We start from the raw sequence: 17,149 nt of genomic DNA, 5'->3' as shown, positions 1-17,149 counted from the left end.
CGATAACTTCACCGGTATCCAGATTGTTGATCTTACTCTAAGAATATATAGACTCTTGAAAGTAAAATTTAAGAACATACCAGAAAAGGTTGGCTTTCATTTAGTCTAAAAGACAGATTATATTTATCATGCTTAATTTTTAATTTTTCTTCCTATTCTTTAAGAGGGTGGAAGGCACTTGCCAATCTCCACAAATTAGTCTGAAGTGAATTGCCAAGTTGCAGGAGAGGACTTGCCATTTCAACTCCATGCCATTGGATAGGTTCATTAACAGAAGCACTAATTTCCACAGGTCCATTCAAATTATATCATTTCCATCTTAGCTGTGAGTGAAACTTTTTTCCTTGAGCAGAGCGAAAAGGGCTCCAGTGCATGACGTCTCCTTGGGAGACATTAATGAACACTTGAGGATTCTCACTCTGACACTGTTGCCAATGCACCCAGTCAGATTCCTTGTTGGCAACCCACATCTCACAGAGTGGTAGACGTATGAAACTAGCAGCAATAATCTGCCTTTAAAACCAGATGCTTGAAACATATAAAATTTGTTAGGGTAATCTCGGGTAGTATTACTATGGATAGCCATATTTGAGAGGTTATGTTTAGGCATTGTGCTCCATTTCTCATGCAATAGGAATTCCCTGTACTCCCACAGTGTAATTGTCAATCACTCTACCGTCCTCTGTTGGCTGAGAAGGACCTCTGTTGTCTTATGGATCAGGTAGCCATGAAGATTCATTAACCACTACAGGAATATCCATATCTCCCCAACTCACTGCTGTGTTAATTGGAGGATTGGTGATGAAAGCCCAATATATATAGTTTGTCCCCTGTTACCTGTCTAATTACCACAAATAAGTATAACAGGGAACGGATCTGTAGCATTCAGGCTTCAGAATCATCCGGCTCCCCTGTCGCACAGACTTCAGCTGCCCCAGGTTGTAAGGTCACTGCCTGCACTGAAGGCCTGTTGTTTCCCAGAGGCATCTCAGCAGCTGAAGCATCTGAGATGCTCTTGGCTGTGCTGGATCTGATGGGATCCACAATCTTCTTTTCCGGTGGAAACAGAAGCAGAACCTTGGCCCTAACTTAACACTTTTCCATGCTTTTACATGCACTGACCTAATTCAGCAGTTTTTCTCAGAATCCACCGACTTTCAGAAGCTGTTGTCCCTGTTTCACTAACATTTAAAAATTTTAAAATTAAAAGTTAAAAAGTATTATGTATTCTATCTCTGGGGGTCCATATATCCTTCTGTTTAACAAACATCTTCCTTAGAGTGTGATTAGATTTTTCTTCTAATCTGTATATTTTGTAGCTGACAAAATGCACGATGTACAAACAGGACAAGCAGGATGCAAGAAAAAAAGACTACCAAACCTTTCCAAGACAGGGTAAGACAGTTTTAAAAATTTTCCTGCCTCTGAAAAATGATCTGTCAGTTACTCTAGGCCTTAGCCAAATTTGGTTGTTCTAACATTGCAAATGAGACTTTGGGTGATTGCCCAGGTAGCTAGTTGACTCTGTCAATATATAAACCTTTAGAAAGTTGTTTGTGCTTCCTATTTACCCAAGTAGTATTATTTCCCTTCTCAGGTCTTCTATGGGGTTGAAGACTATATAGTCGTGGTTACTTTTCTCCCATGACTTAGACAATCTTCATAACAAGATTTAGACTCCTTAGGATAGGATAAGTATTAAAACATTTAGCCTATATTTTTTGTTTGATATTGTTTATGCTGGTTGTAATTCTAATTTTTATACTTGATATGTGTTCTTATTGTATACAATTTGTATTATGCTTAGAACTCTTTTATTTTAGAGAAAAGGGGAAGTGCTGTGGGAACTCCTTCAGCCCATATCCTTTAAGATATCAGCTCACCTTGGGTGTGGTGAATTGTGTTATATATACAGATGTAAAAACTTGTACAGCCTCTTGGCTGCTGAATTTGGTTCCCTATTCCCCACTCCTTCAGGGGACTGCTGCTCTGTGAGTCTCCCCCTAAATAAATAACCTTTTACTCCATTCTGGGCTAGTGTGGGACTATTTTATTATAATCTATAACAGACACGGTCCCTGACAAGCTCTAGAAAGTCATCGTTTAACACACAGTCTTCCAGAGAAAGGTGGAAAGGCTTCATGGTTAGAAGATTTGTATCTTCAGGAAAGCTAAGGACCAGAAGCTCTCAGACACTCTAGTAACAGGGGCTTTTCCGCTCTGGAAAGACGAAGAGTAGCCCTAAGAATTATGGGAAATGTAGTCCGTGACATCCCCAAACCGCAGGACACTAGGAAACCTTCCGCTGCCGGCGGCTTCAAGGGCCAGCCTACTCTTTAATTCATTATGGGAAATGTAGTCCGTAACAGTCCCATCCTCAGTACACTAGCATACCTTCCGTAGCAAGAGGTTTAGAGGGCGGGGATACTCTGTCTCGAATTTCGGGAAATGTAGTCCGGAAATCCCAGGATCAACGCTAACTTCATCTGCACGAGTCTGTGTCGTCCTGGTTCCCTGGGAATTCTGGGAAGTGTGCTCCCGGTGGCCTGTGCGGGAAGAGTCACTTCCGCCCCAGGTGTGCGAGGCCGTGGCCCGCGTTCCTCTCAGAAAGGTGAGCCCTCCCTCTGCTGTCCCCTCCCCTGCATCTTCCCGATAGTTTTCAAGTTGTCCCGGGTGATAGGCACCAGGCGTGGATGCTGGGAAGGAAATCTGCCTCAGAAGGGCAGGAGGCGAGTTTGCTGTGAATCAGCCGGCCGGAGCCTGCCGCGCTTGCGCACATTGACTCAGGCCTGGCCTGAGCTGTCAGTCACCAGGATGGAGGGTGTCATGGGCACTGGGAGCCCCCATCCGTCTCTCTAGCCACTGTGGGAAATGCACAGTCGTCTCCGTCTGTGCCCCCGTTTCTCCCTCAATACTTTGGTACCTATCGAAGAGTGAGCTCGTGTTTCCTGCAAGGCTCAAGACAGCGGGCTCGCGGCACCAGCTCTTAGCTATTATTATGCTCTTAGTGCTTTACAGGTTTGAAGGAAGCGCCCCAGTCCCTGGAAGCTCCAGTGACCCACAGATGGTCTCAGAGCTCCTGCTGTAGGGTCCCTGGCCCCAGCCTGACCACACCTGACCCCTCTTACCATATCCTTAATGCCTGGGGTTTTCTGTTGTTATTTGATGGGTTGTTAAAGAATGTCCATTCCAAAGATGTTAAAGCCATTTTAGAATGTGCAAAGGGTGATGTGTATGAATTCATGATTACTACCCTAAATACATGCACTGTTCAGAGTCAAGTGAAGGTTGGCATGTGGGCTGTTAACATCAGTGCCAACAAGAATGGTCTCATCAATAGGTAACACGATTTTGGTGTTTGTTATGCACAACCCCAATAACCCCATTGGGTCACCATGTTGGACTTACTTGGCAATCATTGGTTCTCTGTCTGGAACAAGTCGACGTTTATTTGGTCATGTCTCCCCTTGAATATTGTCACACAATTCCTGGGGTTACTAACAGGAATATGGCTGAGGGGTTAGTTATTAGAAGCAGAAATGACTCAAAGGCAGCTGCATCACCAAAGCCCCCTCCAGCATGGTGACAGCTCACAAAACTGGAAACCCGGAGCACACTGCAGTCTGCAGGCAGGTCAGCCAGTTGGAGAGCATCCTTTCCAGGTGCTTCAGTTGGTCTGAATCTCTTCTCAGCTCAGCTGGTCTCTGCCTTTTGTACTTCTGCAGGTGTGAGCATCTTCTAGACAGCTTAGCTTGCTGAGTTGTCATTCAGTATTCCTTACTGCTTATAAATGTCTGGGAAGGGCGAGGTCTAGTGAACCTGGTCAGTGTCCCCTCTCTTGGGGATTCTAAGCAGGGGCTCTATCCCTGAGTCATACTCTAATCTCTCACTGGGGTACAGGGACAGTTCTCTGATGCAGAGTAGAATTCACTTCTCGGCAGTCATGGGGACAGAGAGGTTTGATTTCTTACAGTTGTTGTCCACTGCTGGTGCCCAGAATCCCACCAGTCCTTAACACTGAATGCCAACACTCTAATATCCCTCTTACAGAAGGCAGATTTAAAATGTAGAAGGCTAATGAACGTAGCTATTGTTACTCCATGAGCACACATGTTAGCACCACACACCTTCGAAAGAATGACTTATAGTTAGTTATTAGTGTATGTGTAATGACAGAAGCACAGATCAGAGGACAGCCTGTGGGAGCCAATTCTCTCCTTCCATGTGTATCTTAGCATTAATCTCAAGTCATCAGGCTTGGCAGCAAGCACCCTTAGCTGCTGAACCATCACAGCCCAGCAGCAACCTCTGAACACAGAAAATTTGTCTTTGATGCTGCTGGGAGCCAGTACCCTTCTTGGCCATGTTTCCCAGGATGGGAGTGAACATCTGGGGGATGCCCAGTATGAAATAAGAACAGTTGGGAAGGCTGTCCCTGCCTATAGCCTAGGGTGGGACATCCTGGGGGTAGCTGGAATGTGACTTGATTTGCAGCATGTATGTGCTTGCCTCTGGAGGCAAAGGGCATCTGGATCTCACCTGGCCAAGCTTGTATTTTCCCTCTCTCATGGCGTCTATCATCTTGTCCTGTTTTCTCAGGTCTGCACCATTTCCTAGAAAAAAAGGAGAAAATGGCCCAATTGCAGGTGAGTTGATTTTCAACTGTGCTGTTCTTAGAGTTTCTGTTGCTCTGAGAGGTTCCATGACCCCTGCTTTTATAAAGAAAAACATTCAATTTGTGATGGCTTACAGTTCAGATGTTAATCCATTATTATGGTGGTAGGCAGCTGTGGTTCTGCAGAAGATGAGAGTTCTACATCTTGATCCACAATTAAGAGGAGATTGTGTGCCATACTGGTCTTAACTTGAGACCTCAGAACTTGCCTTCACAGTGATACACTTTCCCCCAACGGCTACTTCAACAGGGGCACACCCCTAATAATTCTACTCCCCACGGGCCAAACATTCAAACACACAAGTCTATGAACAGTGTAAAAGAGAATAGAAATTTAAAAATTACACGCATGATTATCTTGCTTACAATGTGCCCATGGCCATTTAAAGCCACATCCCTAGCTCCATTTGCTGTGCTGTAGCGTGGAACTGGCATGTTTTCCACCAACAGTGGTGTGCGTTCTAACTCTTGAGTGAATTGCATTGAGTTGTTCACCACCCACAAACTCGGAAATCCCTGAGGCTCCCACAGTTTGATGTCTCTGTGTCCTTTTCCCTGTGGAGAGCCTTGGCTCACAAGACTGCTCTGAGTCTGGCCGTGTGGCCCAGGGCGTGACACTCACCTGGAATTGGGCAAATGTCGATGTCTGTCCCTAGCACCACACAGTGATGAAATGCTCCTGAGCCTTGTAGAGACTCAAAGCTGTGGTTCTGTATATACATGTATACATGTACACATATGCACGTGCACATGAGCACACACATCAGTGCATCCGTATAACTTATCCCATAGGTGACAGCTGAGAAACATTATTGTGTTTTTCTTTTGTTTTTTAAATTGAACTTTATTTTAAGATTTATATATTTTTATTTTGCCAATGGGTGACTTTTCCTGCATGTACACCTATGCAGCATGTCTATCCCAATGGAAGCGAAAGAGGGCGTCAGATCCCCTGGAAATGGAGTTACAGATGGTTGTGAGCTGCCATGTGGGTGCTGGGAACCAAACCTCGGCCTGTCCGCTGCAAGAGCAGCCAGTGCTCTTAACCACTGTGTCTCTAGGCTCTTCTGTCAGTCTCTGGTACTCTGGGAGGGGGGGATAGATGGGGAGATTTCACCATTTATGCCTTGAATATATTGAACGTAATAGTCCTCAGCATCACCGGGCGTAGTCACTGTCCATCCATCACCTCATTCACAGGCCTGAAGGACCGAGTGAGCCAGGGATCCTTCATGCTGTTCCATGAGGATGGGGGAGCCATGTTCATACAGGATGCTGTGTGTTCTGGGGCCTTTGCCTTCTAGGCCAGGATAGTCAGCCATGTTTAGTGTAAAGTAAGAGTGAAAAATCATAGTGCAGGTCAGAGCAGGGCAGAGGAGAGAGCAGGACAAAGGAGGGCAGGGCAGAGGAGGGCAGGGCAGAAGAGGGCAGGGCAGAGGAGAGCAGGGCAGAAGAGGGCAGGGCAGAGGAGAAAGCAGGGCAGAGGAGAGCAGGCCAGAGCTCTTCATCTGCAGCCAAGGGCAAGCTGCTCAGAAACTGCTGTGGAGCAGGTACAGGTTTGAACAGGTCTGCAGTATAAACATATAAGATTTCTCTATAGCAAGACAGATAACAAAGCAATACGCAAAATGTTTACAGTGTAAACGGAAGTGAAAACAATCGTCTCTGCACAGTGATATTCTAGAAGAGGAAATAGTGAGAGTGAGCAAGGGCCAGTGAGATGGCACAGTGGTAAGGGATCTTGCTGTGAAGGCTGATGACTGGAGTTAGATCCGTGGGACCCACAAATTAGGAGAGAACTGATTCCCCAAAGTTTTTATCTGACCTCCACACATGGACCATGACATGCATGAGCTCCCTGATACACAAATAAATAAAAAATAACATTTTAAAAAGAAATATTTATTATGTAATAAGAGAATAATTATTACTAAATTGACTTAATTAGTGAGCTTCAAGTTAGTGAGAATATACTATCTTATGAAGCAGTGTGTAAGGGGTCAGGGAGATGGCTCAGCAGATACGAACACTTGCCACACAATCCTGAGGACCTGAGTTCAATCCTTGGAATCTGTGTAAAATACCAGATGTGGTGGTGCCCAACAATAGTCCCTCTATAGAGGACACGGGAGAACCAGCTGGCAGCCTAGCTAGCCTGGAATACACAGTGCAGCAGAAACACCAAGAGAGACAACCCTGCCCTGTGTTTCTGCAAGGTTGAAGGACTGGGCCAACTTCTGAAAGTTCTCCAGATACATGCTGTGCCACATGCACAGGTCCGGGCAAAATGCACATGCATACTCACAGACTACACATTTGTGCATGCACATGTGCCTGTATCCAAACATATGTACACAAGCATACGCAAATATGAGGATTTCGTTGCAGCCCTCATGGAGGGTAGACCCAGCAGATGGAAGGCAGTCAGAGACAGGTACTTCCAGCTAAGAGGTCTGAGTCCCACCTTGGTCCTCCCTCATATCTCAGCATCACCTCTTCTGTAGCTATAACCCGCATGTGTTTGCTGTCCCAGGAGATGGTCACGTTCAGGGATGTGGCTGTGGTCTTCAGCGAGGAGGAGCTGGGGCTGCTGGACGCTGCCCAGAGGAAGCTGTATCGTGATGTGATGCTGGAGACCTTCAGGATGCTGCTCTCAGTGGGTGAGGATGGGGTCTGGGTTTCCCGGATGAGCGACTGGGACCAGCTGCTGGGAGCCTGGGAACTGCTGGAGTTGTTTTCTGGGCTGGTTGTCTAATTGGAAGCACAGGTTTCTCATGGCTCCGTCCATCTGTCCTTTGCCTGTATAGGGGAGTCCTGCTTGGTTTTATTAACTTGATACAAACTAGAGTCATCTGGGAAGCGGAGCCTCACTTGAGAAAATGCTTCACCAGGTTGGCCTGTGGGCAAGTCTGTGTGGGATTTCCTTGATTGATTATTGCTATGATTATGGCCCAGCCCACTGTGGGTGGTGCCGGCGGCTCTGAGCTGTGTAAGGAGCAAGCCAGTAAGTAACACCCTCCATGGCCTCTACTCTAGCTCCTAACTCCAGCCCCTGCCATAAGTCCGGCCTTGACTTCCCACCATGAAGAGCTACAAGCTATAAGACGAAATAAAACCTTTCCGTAAGTAGCTTTTGTCATAGTGTGTAAAGGAAGCAGAGTAGGAAAGTGAGGACAGTGGGCCCTTCGCTTCAGTTTACATAAAACCATTTACTATGTGCTTCTAGCTAGTTTTGTTTTATAGACTGTGTGGTAGTTTCTTTATTAGTCCATTTCACTGGGAGGTATGTATAAAATATATTCAGTGTGTGTTTGTGTATGTGTGTGTGTGTTTGTGTGTGCGTGTGTGCGCATACACCATGTTGAGGACAGGTGCCTACAGAGGCCAGAGAGGGCTTCAGATTTCCTAGAACTGGAGTTAGAGGTGGTTGTGAGCTGCTGTGTAGGTGCTGGGAACCAATCCTTGGCTCTCTGGAAGAGTAGCCAGTGCTTTTTTGTTTGTTTGTTTGTTTTTAAACTTCTTTTTACTGTCAAGCGACACAGGACAGCCAGTGCTTTTAACTTCTGAGCCATCTTTCCAGCTTGAGGGTTCTTTTTGTCCCTTCTTCTCTCCCTCCCTCCCTCCCTCCCTCCCTCCCTTCCTCCCTCCCTCCCTCCCTTCCTTCCTTTGGTTTTTATTTCTTTGACTCAGTGTCTCATATAACCCAGGCCAGACTGTTCTCAAACTTACTATATAGCTAAGGGTGGCCTTGAAACTACTCTGCCTGCCTACAAAGTAGACATCATCAAACTTTTGATTTTCTTTCTTTTTTTTTTTCTTTTCTTTCTTTTTTTTCCCACTAGCACACCAGCCCTTCACTCCGGGTCTGATAGCCCAGCTGGAGAATGAAGAGGAGCTCTGCATGGAGGAGGCCCCAGGAGGTGAGATCTCAGTTGGGAAGGATGCTGCCGGACCAGTGGGTGGCTATGGTTTCCCTCCCAGGGGCAGGGCATAGCATTTCTCTCCTTAATTCTCCACTGGTCCCCACTTCACAAATAGTATAGTGGCTTTTAAAGTGCTTGGAGCAGGGCTGCTGAAATGGCTCCTTAGTAAGTGTTCTTGCCCAAAGCAGAGTTCTATCCCTAGAACCTTTGTGTTGTCAGAGGGGAGTAAACTGACTCCCTCAGGTTGTTCTCTGACCTCCACAGTCATAACATTGGTGGAGCACATGTATGTGCATGCACACACACACAGAAAGAGAGGTCACACTCACTTACACTCATTCATGCTCATAAAGACAAAAGACATTTTTCCACATTGGAAATATCCTCTTTTGTTTTTTCTACAGCATTAACTAACAACCCATGATAAAGCAATAGTTCACTGGAACTTTTGAGTCTGACCACATATGATACCCAGATTTTGTTAAGAAAGCCCAGATCTTTTTATCTTTATCTTTTTTTTTTTTGTTCTTATTTGTTGTTGATGATGTTTTTGTTTTTTGATTTGTTTTGCTTTTGGAGACAGGGTAGCTCTGGCTAATCTGGAACTCATTCTGTAAAGCAGGCTGGCCTTGAACTCACAGAGATCTGCCTCTCTCTGCCTCCTGAGTGCTGGGATTAAAGGTTGCTCCACTACTGCCCGGCCGAAAACCCAGATCTTAGGCACCCAGAGAGCCTTGGGTTTGTGTCTCCTGTTTGTGTCAGGTGTTTTGTCAGTCTCCACAGAAACAGTGTGGCCTGTCTGTCTCCTAATGTGAGCCATGTGTTACACACCAGCGTCTCTCAGTAAGGTGTTCACTTGTGTGTTTGTCTGGATTCTCATCTTATAGGAAGCCAGGGTGGACGTGCTGTGGAGAATGATGAAGACATGGAGTTAAGCTTCCTTTGTCCCAGAGAGCTCTCCTCCTGTCAGACCTGGCCACAGGGTGCAGGCTTGTTACCCGGGGATCAGGATTCCATGAAAAGATGTCTAAAGAGCAACGCTGAGTCTCAGAACCAGGGAGATTCTTCCTTCCTGGTGTGCGCAGGGATGCTGGTTCAGATTTCTGAGGATGGGAACTACGTGTTGCCTCCTGTAGATGATGACTCTGCCTCTCTGAGAAGTCAAGAGTTTCCTTCACTGAGAGCCCAGCAGTCTTGGCGGAAATCACATCTCAGTGGGTCCTGTAATCGCCAATGGAAAGGTCAGCAAATGCCCATGAGGAATCATTTCCGTGGATGTGACAACGTCAGTTGGTTCTCATATCACAGTGACAGTGAGGGGTTACACAGAAAGGGGGAAAGCTATAGTTTCCCTGACTATAGAGAAGAGACCATGAAGGTGTCTTCACTTAAGCAGGACTTGATTAAATCAGGGCCAGTGTCCTGCCCATGTAGTGAGTATAGAAAAGCCTTTGGCCATGGTGACGGCAATGAGCCCGACTCTCACACACATCAGCAGTTCAACTCAAGAGGGAAACCCTGTCCATGCAGTCCACATGGAGAGGGCTGTCAGGACAGGTCAGCTTTTCACGTCCATCAGAGTGTGGAAACAGGAGCGGAAGGTGCAGCTGAGAGTTCTCTTCTGTGGTCCCCTCTGAAAGTGTGTGCAGAGCAAATGCTGTGCCAGGGCACTGAGAATGCCCATCATGCCTCCCCTCTCAACACTTGTGGATGTGCCAACCTGGGCGCCACCTCCCAGAAGAGCAGCATCTCTGAGAAAGCTTTGCCTTGTTGTTTACACTATAATAGTAATTTTAGGGTCCACACTAGGGAAGATCCCAACAAGTATGCGGAGAATGGGAATGTTTCTAGTCAGAGTTTATATCTTCATGCCAATCAGGAAATCCACGCTGAAGAGAAACTATATCCAGGTGTGGAATGTAGAAAAGATTTCACACATTGCTCAAATTTTAACACTGAGCACAGACTTCACATGGCAGAGACTGTCTGTAACTCTGAGTGTGGTGACCACTTCAGTCTGGCCCCACATTTCCAGGACTTTTCAGCAGTGTATCCCCGGGAACAACCACATAAACATTCATGCAGTACAAGCTTTGATCAAAAATTGTGTATTCCAAGCCATCAACAACTTGACGTCATTGAGAAACCTACTTATAAAGAGGGTGGGAATGACTGTAACTGGATTTCCAGCCCCCAAGGTCAGCAGAAACCTAAGCCACACAAATGCAACACCTGTGGGAAAGGCTTCAGTGACAGATGGGTTCTTACCATTCACCAGAGAGTCCACACAGGAGAGAAACCATATCAATGTAAGGAGTGTGGGAAGTGCTTCAGCCAAAGTGCCTATCTACACTCCCACCGGAGAGTTCACACTGGAGAGAAACCATACAAGTGTGAGGAGTGTGGGAAGGCCTTCAGTCGGAGTTTCTACCTACAAGGCCACCAGAGAAGTCACACTGGAGAGAAACCATACAAGTGTGAGGAGTGTGGGAAGAGCTTCAGTCGAAATTCCTACCTGCAAGACCACCAGAAAGTTCACACTGGGGAGAAACCATACAAGTGTGAGCAGTGTGGGAAGGGCTTCAGTCGGAGTTCCAACCTTCAAGGTCACCGGAGAGTTCATACTGGAGAGAAACCATACAAGTGTGATGAGTGTGGGAAGGGCTTCAGATGGAACTGTAATCTTCAAATTCATCAGCGGGTTCACACAGGAGAAAAACCCTATAAATGTGGAAAATGTGGCAAAGGCTTTAGTAAGGCCTCAACTCTCCTGGTCCACGAGAGAGTCCACATGGGAGAGAAACCTTACCAGTGTCTCGAGTGTGGGAAGGCCTACAATAGGTATTCCAATCTCCAGATACATCATAGAATCCACACTGGGGAGAAGCCATTTAAATGTGAGGTGTGTGGGAAAGGTTTCACCCAGAAGTCAAATCTTCAATCTCATCAGCTTGTCCATACGGGAAGGAAACCCTATAAGTGTGACACATGTGGTAAGGGATTCAGTAGGAATTCAGGTCTTCTGATGCATCAGAAAGTCCATAGCAGTGATAGTTTCTGTAGGAGGGAAGAGTATAGGAATGGTTCTCATCCTTCTGAGAACCTATGCAGAGATGAAGGCCTGTCAAATACTGTTCTGTTTTGTTAATGAAAAGTAGTGTTTATACCCAACATGAATGCCAGTGGTTGTTTGGAAACAACACAGAGATCCATCAAATGTTTGCCAACATCTCAACAAGCTCTTGTAGAGCATCAAGAACTTAGAATGTCAGCAGGAATTAGCAAAAGTTTGATTATAGGTGGAAGTTTGATTTCTTAGAGTCAATTGGTCCCTAATATCTGGACCCAGAAGCTGCTTCCAAAATTACCATGCAGAGGCTTAATATTACTTACAAATGTTCGATTAATAACTCAGGCTTATTATTAACTAGCTCTTCTAGTTTAAGTTAACATAGTCCTTAATTAGTCTTTGGCATGTGGTAGTCCCTGTTCTCAATAGGGCGCACCCATCTTGCTCTCTCTTATGTTTGACCTGAGTCTCCTGAACCTGCCCTTCCTTATCATTCCTTATCATCCTTAGTTTGGTTGTCCCACCTATATACTTTCTGCCTGGTTACTGGCCAGTCAGCCTTTCATTAAACCAATTTGTGTGACAAATCTTTACAGTGTGCAAGATGATTATTCCACAGTATTTCTCCCTTTTGTCCAATTAAAAAGTAAGTTTTGATGATACAAAATTGACTTTATTATTCAGTTACAAAAAATCAGAAATAGACAGCATCCGTTATATGTAGCACATATTAGAACCCATATGGGTCTGCTGGGCCCTCTAGTACAAGATAGTGATGAAATTGATTAACTTGATTGAAATGTGCTAGAAACCAGTTTCATAAAAAAAAAACCATTATGTCAATAGCAAGAGTTTGAAACAAGATTTTTCCATCACTTGGCAGCAATATAAAAAAATTATAAAGCAATTCCCCTACTTGTTCTTTATATAGCTAAACTCCAGTACCTGTAGGAACTAACCCAAAGGGTATTCAATGAAATGAACTTTGGCTGCTGGATGTGTTTCATTTTGCAGAATTTGAAAAGATAAAATGTGTCCACCATATCATAGGTACATATTTAGGATTTTAGTGGACCACTGCTTTGAGTTCTGAAAAAGATGATTCTATAGTCACAGATTTCTTAGAATTTATGGCACTTAATGGTATACCTGTACAAAATATGACTGACAATGCTCCTGTATGTCTCTAGTAAAATGAAACAATTTTTTGCATATTACAATGTAACACATATTACAGATTTACCACCCCAATCATACCTGACAAGCAGTTATAGACAGAACAAATTGAACTCTTAAAAAATAGGCTTAGTAGACATAAAGGAGTAATTATGATCCCCAAGAATAGATTGCATGATGCTTTATTTACTTTAAATTATCTAAATGCTAATGAGAAAGGAGTTCTTTGGAGAGGCATTTGATAATAGAAAATACTATTGAATTAAATCAGCCTCTATACTTTAAAGATGTGTTGACCTCACAATGGGAACAAAGATAGTTGTTATGTTGGGGAAGTGGTTTTGCTTTTGTTCACACAGGAGAAGGAAAGCTATGCATACCATCAAATTGATAAAGATTAGATTTGAATAAGAGATACCTCTTCATTAGAAGCAGTTCATTAATAATTTTGCATGACTAATCTCAATTAACATACACAAACAGCTAATGATTTGCGTATGATCAGATATAACTTGTCAAAAGGAACCTTTCCAGAGTTAGGATTGGGGCAGATTTTTTTGTTTGTTTGGTTTGGTTTTGCTTTTTTTGTCTTTTCATAAGAATGAAGGCATTTAGCTAAGGAATCTGAAGACTGTTGAACAAAATGAGACATCTGAAGAAAAAGAACAAAGAGTCAAGAAAAAATGTCCCAAGAAAAAGTAAATTGGCTTATTAGTACATCATATCAAACAGGATAAAATTTCATAAATCTTCCCAAATGTTTGTTTCTGCTGTTCTTTACAGACATATAATGCAAATGATTTTTTTTTTTTTTGGTAAAACTTAAAACTGGCTTTGGAGTTGGTAACCCTAAGCATGATTAATAAAGTAAATCCAAAATCTGTGTTTCATGTCAGAAAAGCTATCTATTATTGGACAGAAGAAAAATAAAAATTAAGGGACCTATTCTGTTCCCACTAATCTTATAACCCTTTAGTTTTACTTTTACTTTTTAAAGTTTTTCATAAGGTATAAGTACTATCTCAATTTATAAGATTGATATATATGTATTTTAAAGTTTTTGCCATGATATTAATGTTCATATAGAGTATTAACTAGTTCTAGAAAAAAAACTTTTTCTAGTTTCTTGGACATGATTTTGGGTTTGAGTCTATTATGTAAGTAGGAATTATGATTTTGTACTCTGGATGTACCTAACAAATTATGGTCCTTTAACCTCTTTGACATCTGCTGCCTATTACATTTAAAGTGTTCAAGTTCTCTATAGTGAACTGTGACAATGCATAGGCACAACCTTTGGAGTCTCTAAAAGGAAGATGGGTCCCCAAAACAATTCCACCTGGATTGTGGTAATGCTATCAGGCTCACAGGCACCATCCAAAGATTGACTTTGGATTACAAATGGCTCAGGACAGTTTCAACATGGCTAGATGAGATAACCCAGCCTCACAGACTACCCTAGCTAGAACTTGAGATAAGCCCTACATGTTCTCATTATGCAGAGACTGAACCACAAATGCTTCAGCTACCTCTTCCAGGACTTGGTAATTATTCCAGTGATTTTTTTCAGGGTCCCCTAAAGACGCCATCACTCCCAGACAGCAGGAAGTAATTTTAAGAACACGAAATCCACATTCCCAAGTGGTGGGCAGATGTCTTTTGTTCAGTGGGTTGTGAATATTTGTCATTGTTTAAGGGATTTGGTTACAAGTTGTTACTGGTAATGGTCAGGAAAAAACTGAACAAAGGAGGTTAGATTCAGGGTTTTTTGTTCTAAGAAGAAATAGGGAGGATATAGAAATACAAGGATAACGGGTTTATTATTGAATCTATTCTTAATAAGGGGGATATAGCTGTAATAGGATAATAGAGAGATAATTTAATCTACTTTTAAACCAAAAAAGCAACTACTAGTCATAAATATTTTACATTGTATTGGATTTTTGTATATTGATAACAAATTTGAGGTTATTTTTGTTAGAACATACTATTCATACATATCACTCTGGTTTAAGATATTGTACCTATACAGTTCATTTAACAATGTAATACTAAATTCTAGTCCTTTAAAGTTATTATTACATACTATGACAATAAAGTAATGCAGGTAAATAGTCACCTATTACAGTGGAACTTGTATTCATCTTAGGTTGTTTTCAAGATCAACCAATTATATTTTAGATAGGTGGTCTTCAAACACTTCAGAGATCTGCAGAATATGGTATTTATGTTTTAATAACATAGATTCTTTTTTCTTTAATGACAATGAGAAATGTCTGTTCCTGAAAGCACCAATGTACTTCAGAAAAGATGAGCATTGAGGATATTCCATATGGAGTTTACTTTCTTTGTGGTAAAGTAAGCCACTGGTGAAGAAACTGCCCTTGCATCAACTGTTGTGCTATGTCCAAATTGGACAGGCAGGACACAGAAGAAAGCAACTGTTCAACTTTGCGAAGACAAAGTAGAACAGCCCTTCAGAATTATCCTGCTCCATAGAAAAGTATGTCAGATATGCTAGGCCTATAGGCCGAAGATAAATGCTCCAACGTTATAGAGGAACCTTGTGTGGCTGTCCAGGCAGCCTGCTGTTTCTGTCATTTCGCACAGGTTTTAGAAGTTGCTTGCTTGCACTTCCTGTTTACTCAGGTAATATTTCCTTTGAGCATCTGTGATGGAATTGAAGACTAGAAACTCACAAAGGAATGTAAGATGTATAAAGTTTAGAGATATAAAAAGATAGCTTTGGGTAGGAAATACAAATTAGGATGAGAGGTGAATTAGGTACAACCCTTTGAACTCACCAAGATAGGATAAATAATGGAGTATTTCCTCTCAATTTGTCAAATGCAAATGGACTAGACATTGCTAATGTACTTCTTGATGCTATATATTGTTTATAATTGTTGGCCTTATTGTATATAGTTTTTTAAATGTTAGTTGTAACCTTTGCTTTTTATTTAGACAAAAAAGGGGAAATGTTTGATATTTTGTGTTCTGACAAATCTTGCCTGGAAATTAGAGGGTGGAGCTAGCCACTAGTTAACAAATAACCATAGAGGTCTGGAGGTCTGTACAGATAGGAGACAGGAGTGATAAGGCTGAGTGGGGAGGGAGGAGGTGATTAGGGGTTGGAGACAGGATCTCAGTCCCTTTGACCTGAGGATTCAGAGAGGTAAGAAGTCTCTGGTGTCTGCTGCTCTGCTTCTCTCATTTTTCAGTTTTTACCCCAATATCTGACTCTGGGCTTTTATTGAGAAGAGTAATTAGGATCACACTTCACAGGGCTGACAGGCAGAGAGAATAAATAGGAGAAACTTGGGAAGAGAGGAAGGAGCAAGAAAAGGGGCCACCCACCAACCTATACAGCTAGACATAAAAGAAGAAGACAAGATGTACAAAAATAGAAAAAAATAAGGCAAAAGGTAGCAGGATAAATTAAGAAAAACTGACAAGAAGCAAGCTAAGGCCAGGCATTTATAAGTAATTAGCATCCATGTGTGTTTATTTGGGACCTGGGTGGTAGGCCCCCAAAGGAACCAAAAGAGTAAAGAGTATAACAACTAACTACAAGCACCCATGTTAGATGGATCACAATGTTTTTGTAAGTTGTTTCAGGGGACCTGACACATTCTTTGTTGCTGTGTGGGTGTTGGGTTCACACAGGTCTGTGGCAAGAAGACTCAGAGACAAGAATGAATTTAGCCTTTCACAGCTGTAGGGTAATACCTCTAAGGACTGAAGCACTTTTCCTTTTCTCAGGACATTTTTATTTTCCTCCATATGCTCAAAACAACCTGAATGAAGTTTTCAAAAATAGAATGCCACGTGCAAATTCTCAATTCATAAAGTACCACAGTTTTCCTGGTTTCTCAAACCATGTTTTGCATAGGCTCCTTGGGAATCCTTGGGAAACTCCCAGAGAAGATTCAAATAGAGTAACAAGAGAAACAGTGGGTGTCTACTAAACAAAAGATTTATTAGCGCTAAGTACTAAGCTAACATTCTTGAGCCAGTTGTAGTCCAGCTGGAATTCTGTCACATGGCTTCCTCGGGCACTACACTCACATGGTGAAGATACATACGGTCAAGAACGTTCATACACACTATTGAAAATGAATAGTTTCTTTTGTATAACTTAGTTTTCTTCTTTCTGTATTCCAAGTTCCTCTATATGATAACTTCTTAGACTGTGTGGCTGGTCGCTCTGTTGATTTTGTTTGCGTTTACTTGAGTGTCACATTTGGAAAGTTTTCCTTTTCTATGATTACAAAGGAGGAGAAGGTTGGAGAGCTGAAGGCGAAT

The 17,149-nt window shown here is 42.9% G+C and overlaps 1 protein-coding gene across 2 annotated transcripts; it reads left to right on the top strand.

The window, feature by feature from the left end:
• The first annotated feature begins 2,432 nt into the window (after positions 1 to 2,432).
• On the top strand, positions 2,433 to 13,727 carry LOC146895993 (zinc finger protein 112-like). 2 transcript variants are annotated; one of them, XM_087908231.1, is made up of 5 exons: positions 2,433 to 2,611; positions 4,600 to 4,646; positions 7,209 to 7,335; positions 8,518 to 8,595; positions 9,486 to 13,727. In XM_087908231.1, the coding sequence occupies exons 2-5, from the start codon at positions 4,632 to 4,634 to the stop codon at positions 11,744 to 11,746; spliced, it is 2,481 nt and encodes an 826-aa protein (XP_087764357.1). In that variant the 5' UTR covers positions 2,433 to 2,611; positions 4,600 to 4,631; the 3' UTR covers positions 11,747 to 13,727. The 2 variants fall into 2 exon arrangements, with proteins under 2 accessions (XP_087764357.1, XP_085549775.2); XM_085693649.2 differs by lacking the exons at positions 2,433 to 2,611; positions 4,600 to 4,646; positions 7,209 to 7,335 and adding an exon at positions 7,498 to 7,566.
• Positions 13,728 to 17,149: the final 3,422 nt, after the last annotated feature.

Source organism: Myodes glareolus, chromosome 1, assembly GCF_982192425.1.
Source record: "Myodes glareolus chromosome 1, mMyoGla1.1, whole genome shotgun sequence".
In the NCBI taxonomy this organism is placed as follows: Eukaryota; Metazoa; Chordata; class Mammalia; order Rodentia; family Cricetidae; genus Myodes; species Myodes glareolus.
This window is presented reverse-complemented; position numbering and strand designations above follow the sequence as displayed.

Bases quoted from the DNA above. Each gene is read 5' to 3' on its own strand.
- LOC146895993 (XM_087908231.1), top strand. The intron at 7,336-8,517 runs GTGAGGATGGGG...TTTTCCCACTAG, and splicing joins CAGGATGCTGCTCTCAGTGG to CACACCAGCCCTTCACTCCG. The intron at 8,596-9,485 runs GTGAGATCTCAG...CTCATCTTATAG, and splicing joins CATGGAGGAGGCCCCAGGAG to GAAGCCAGGGTGGACGTGCT.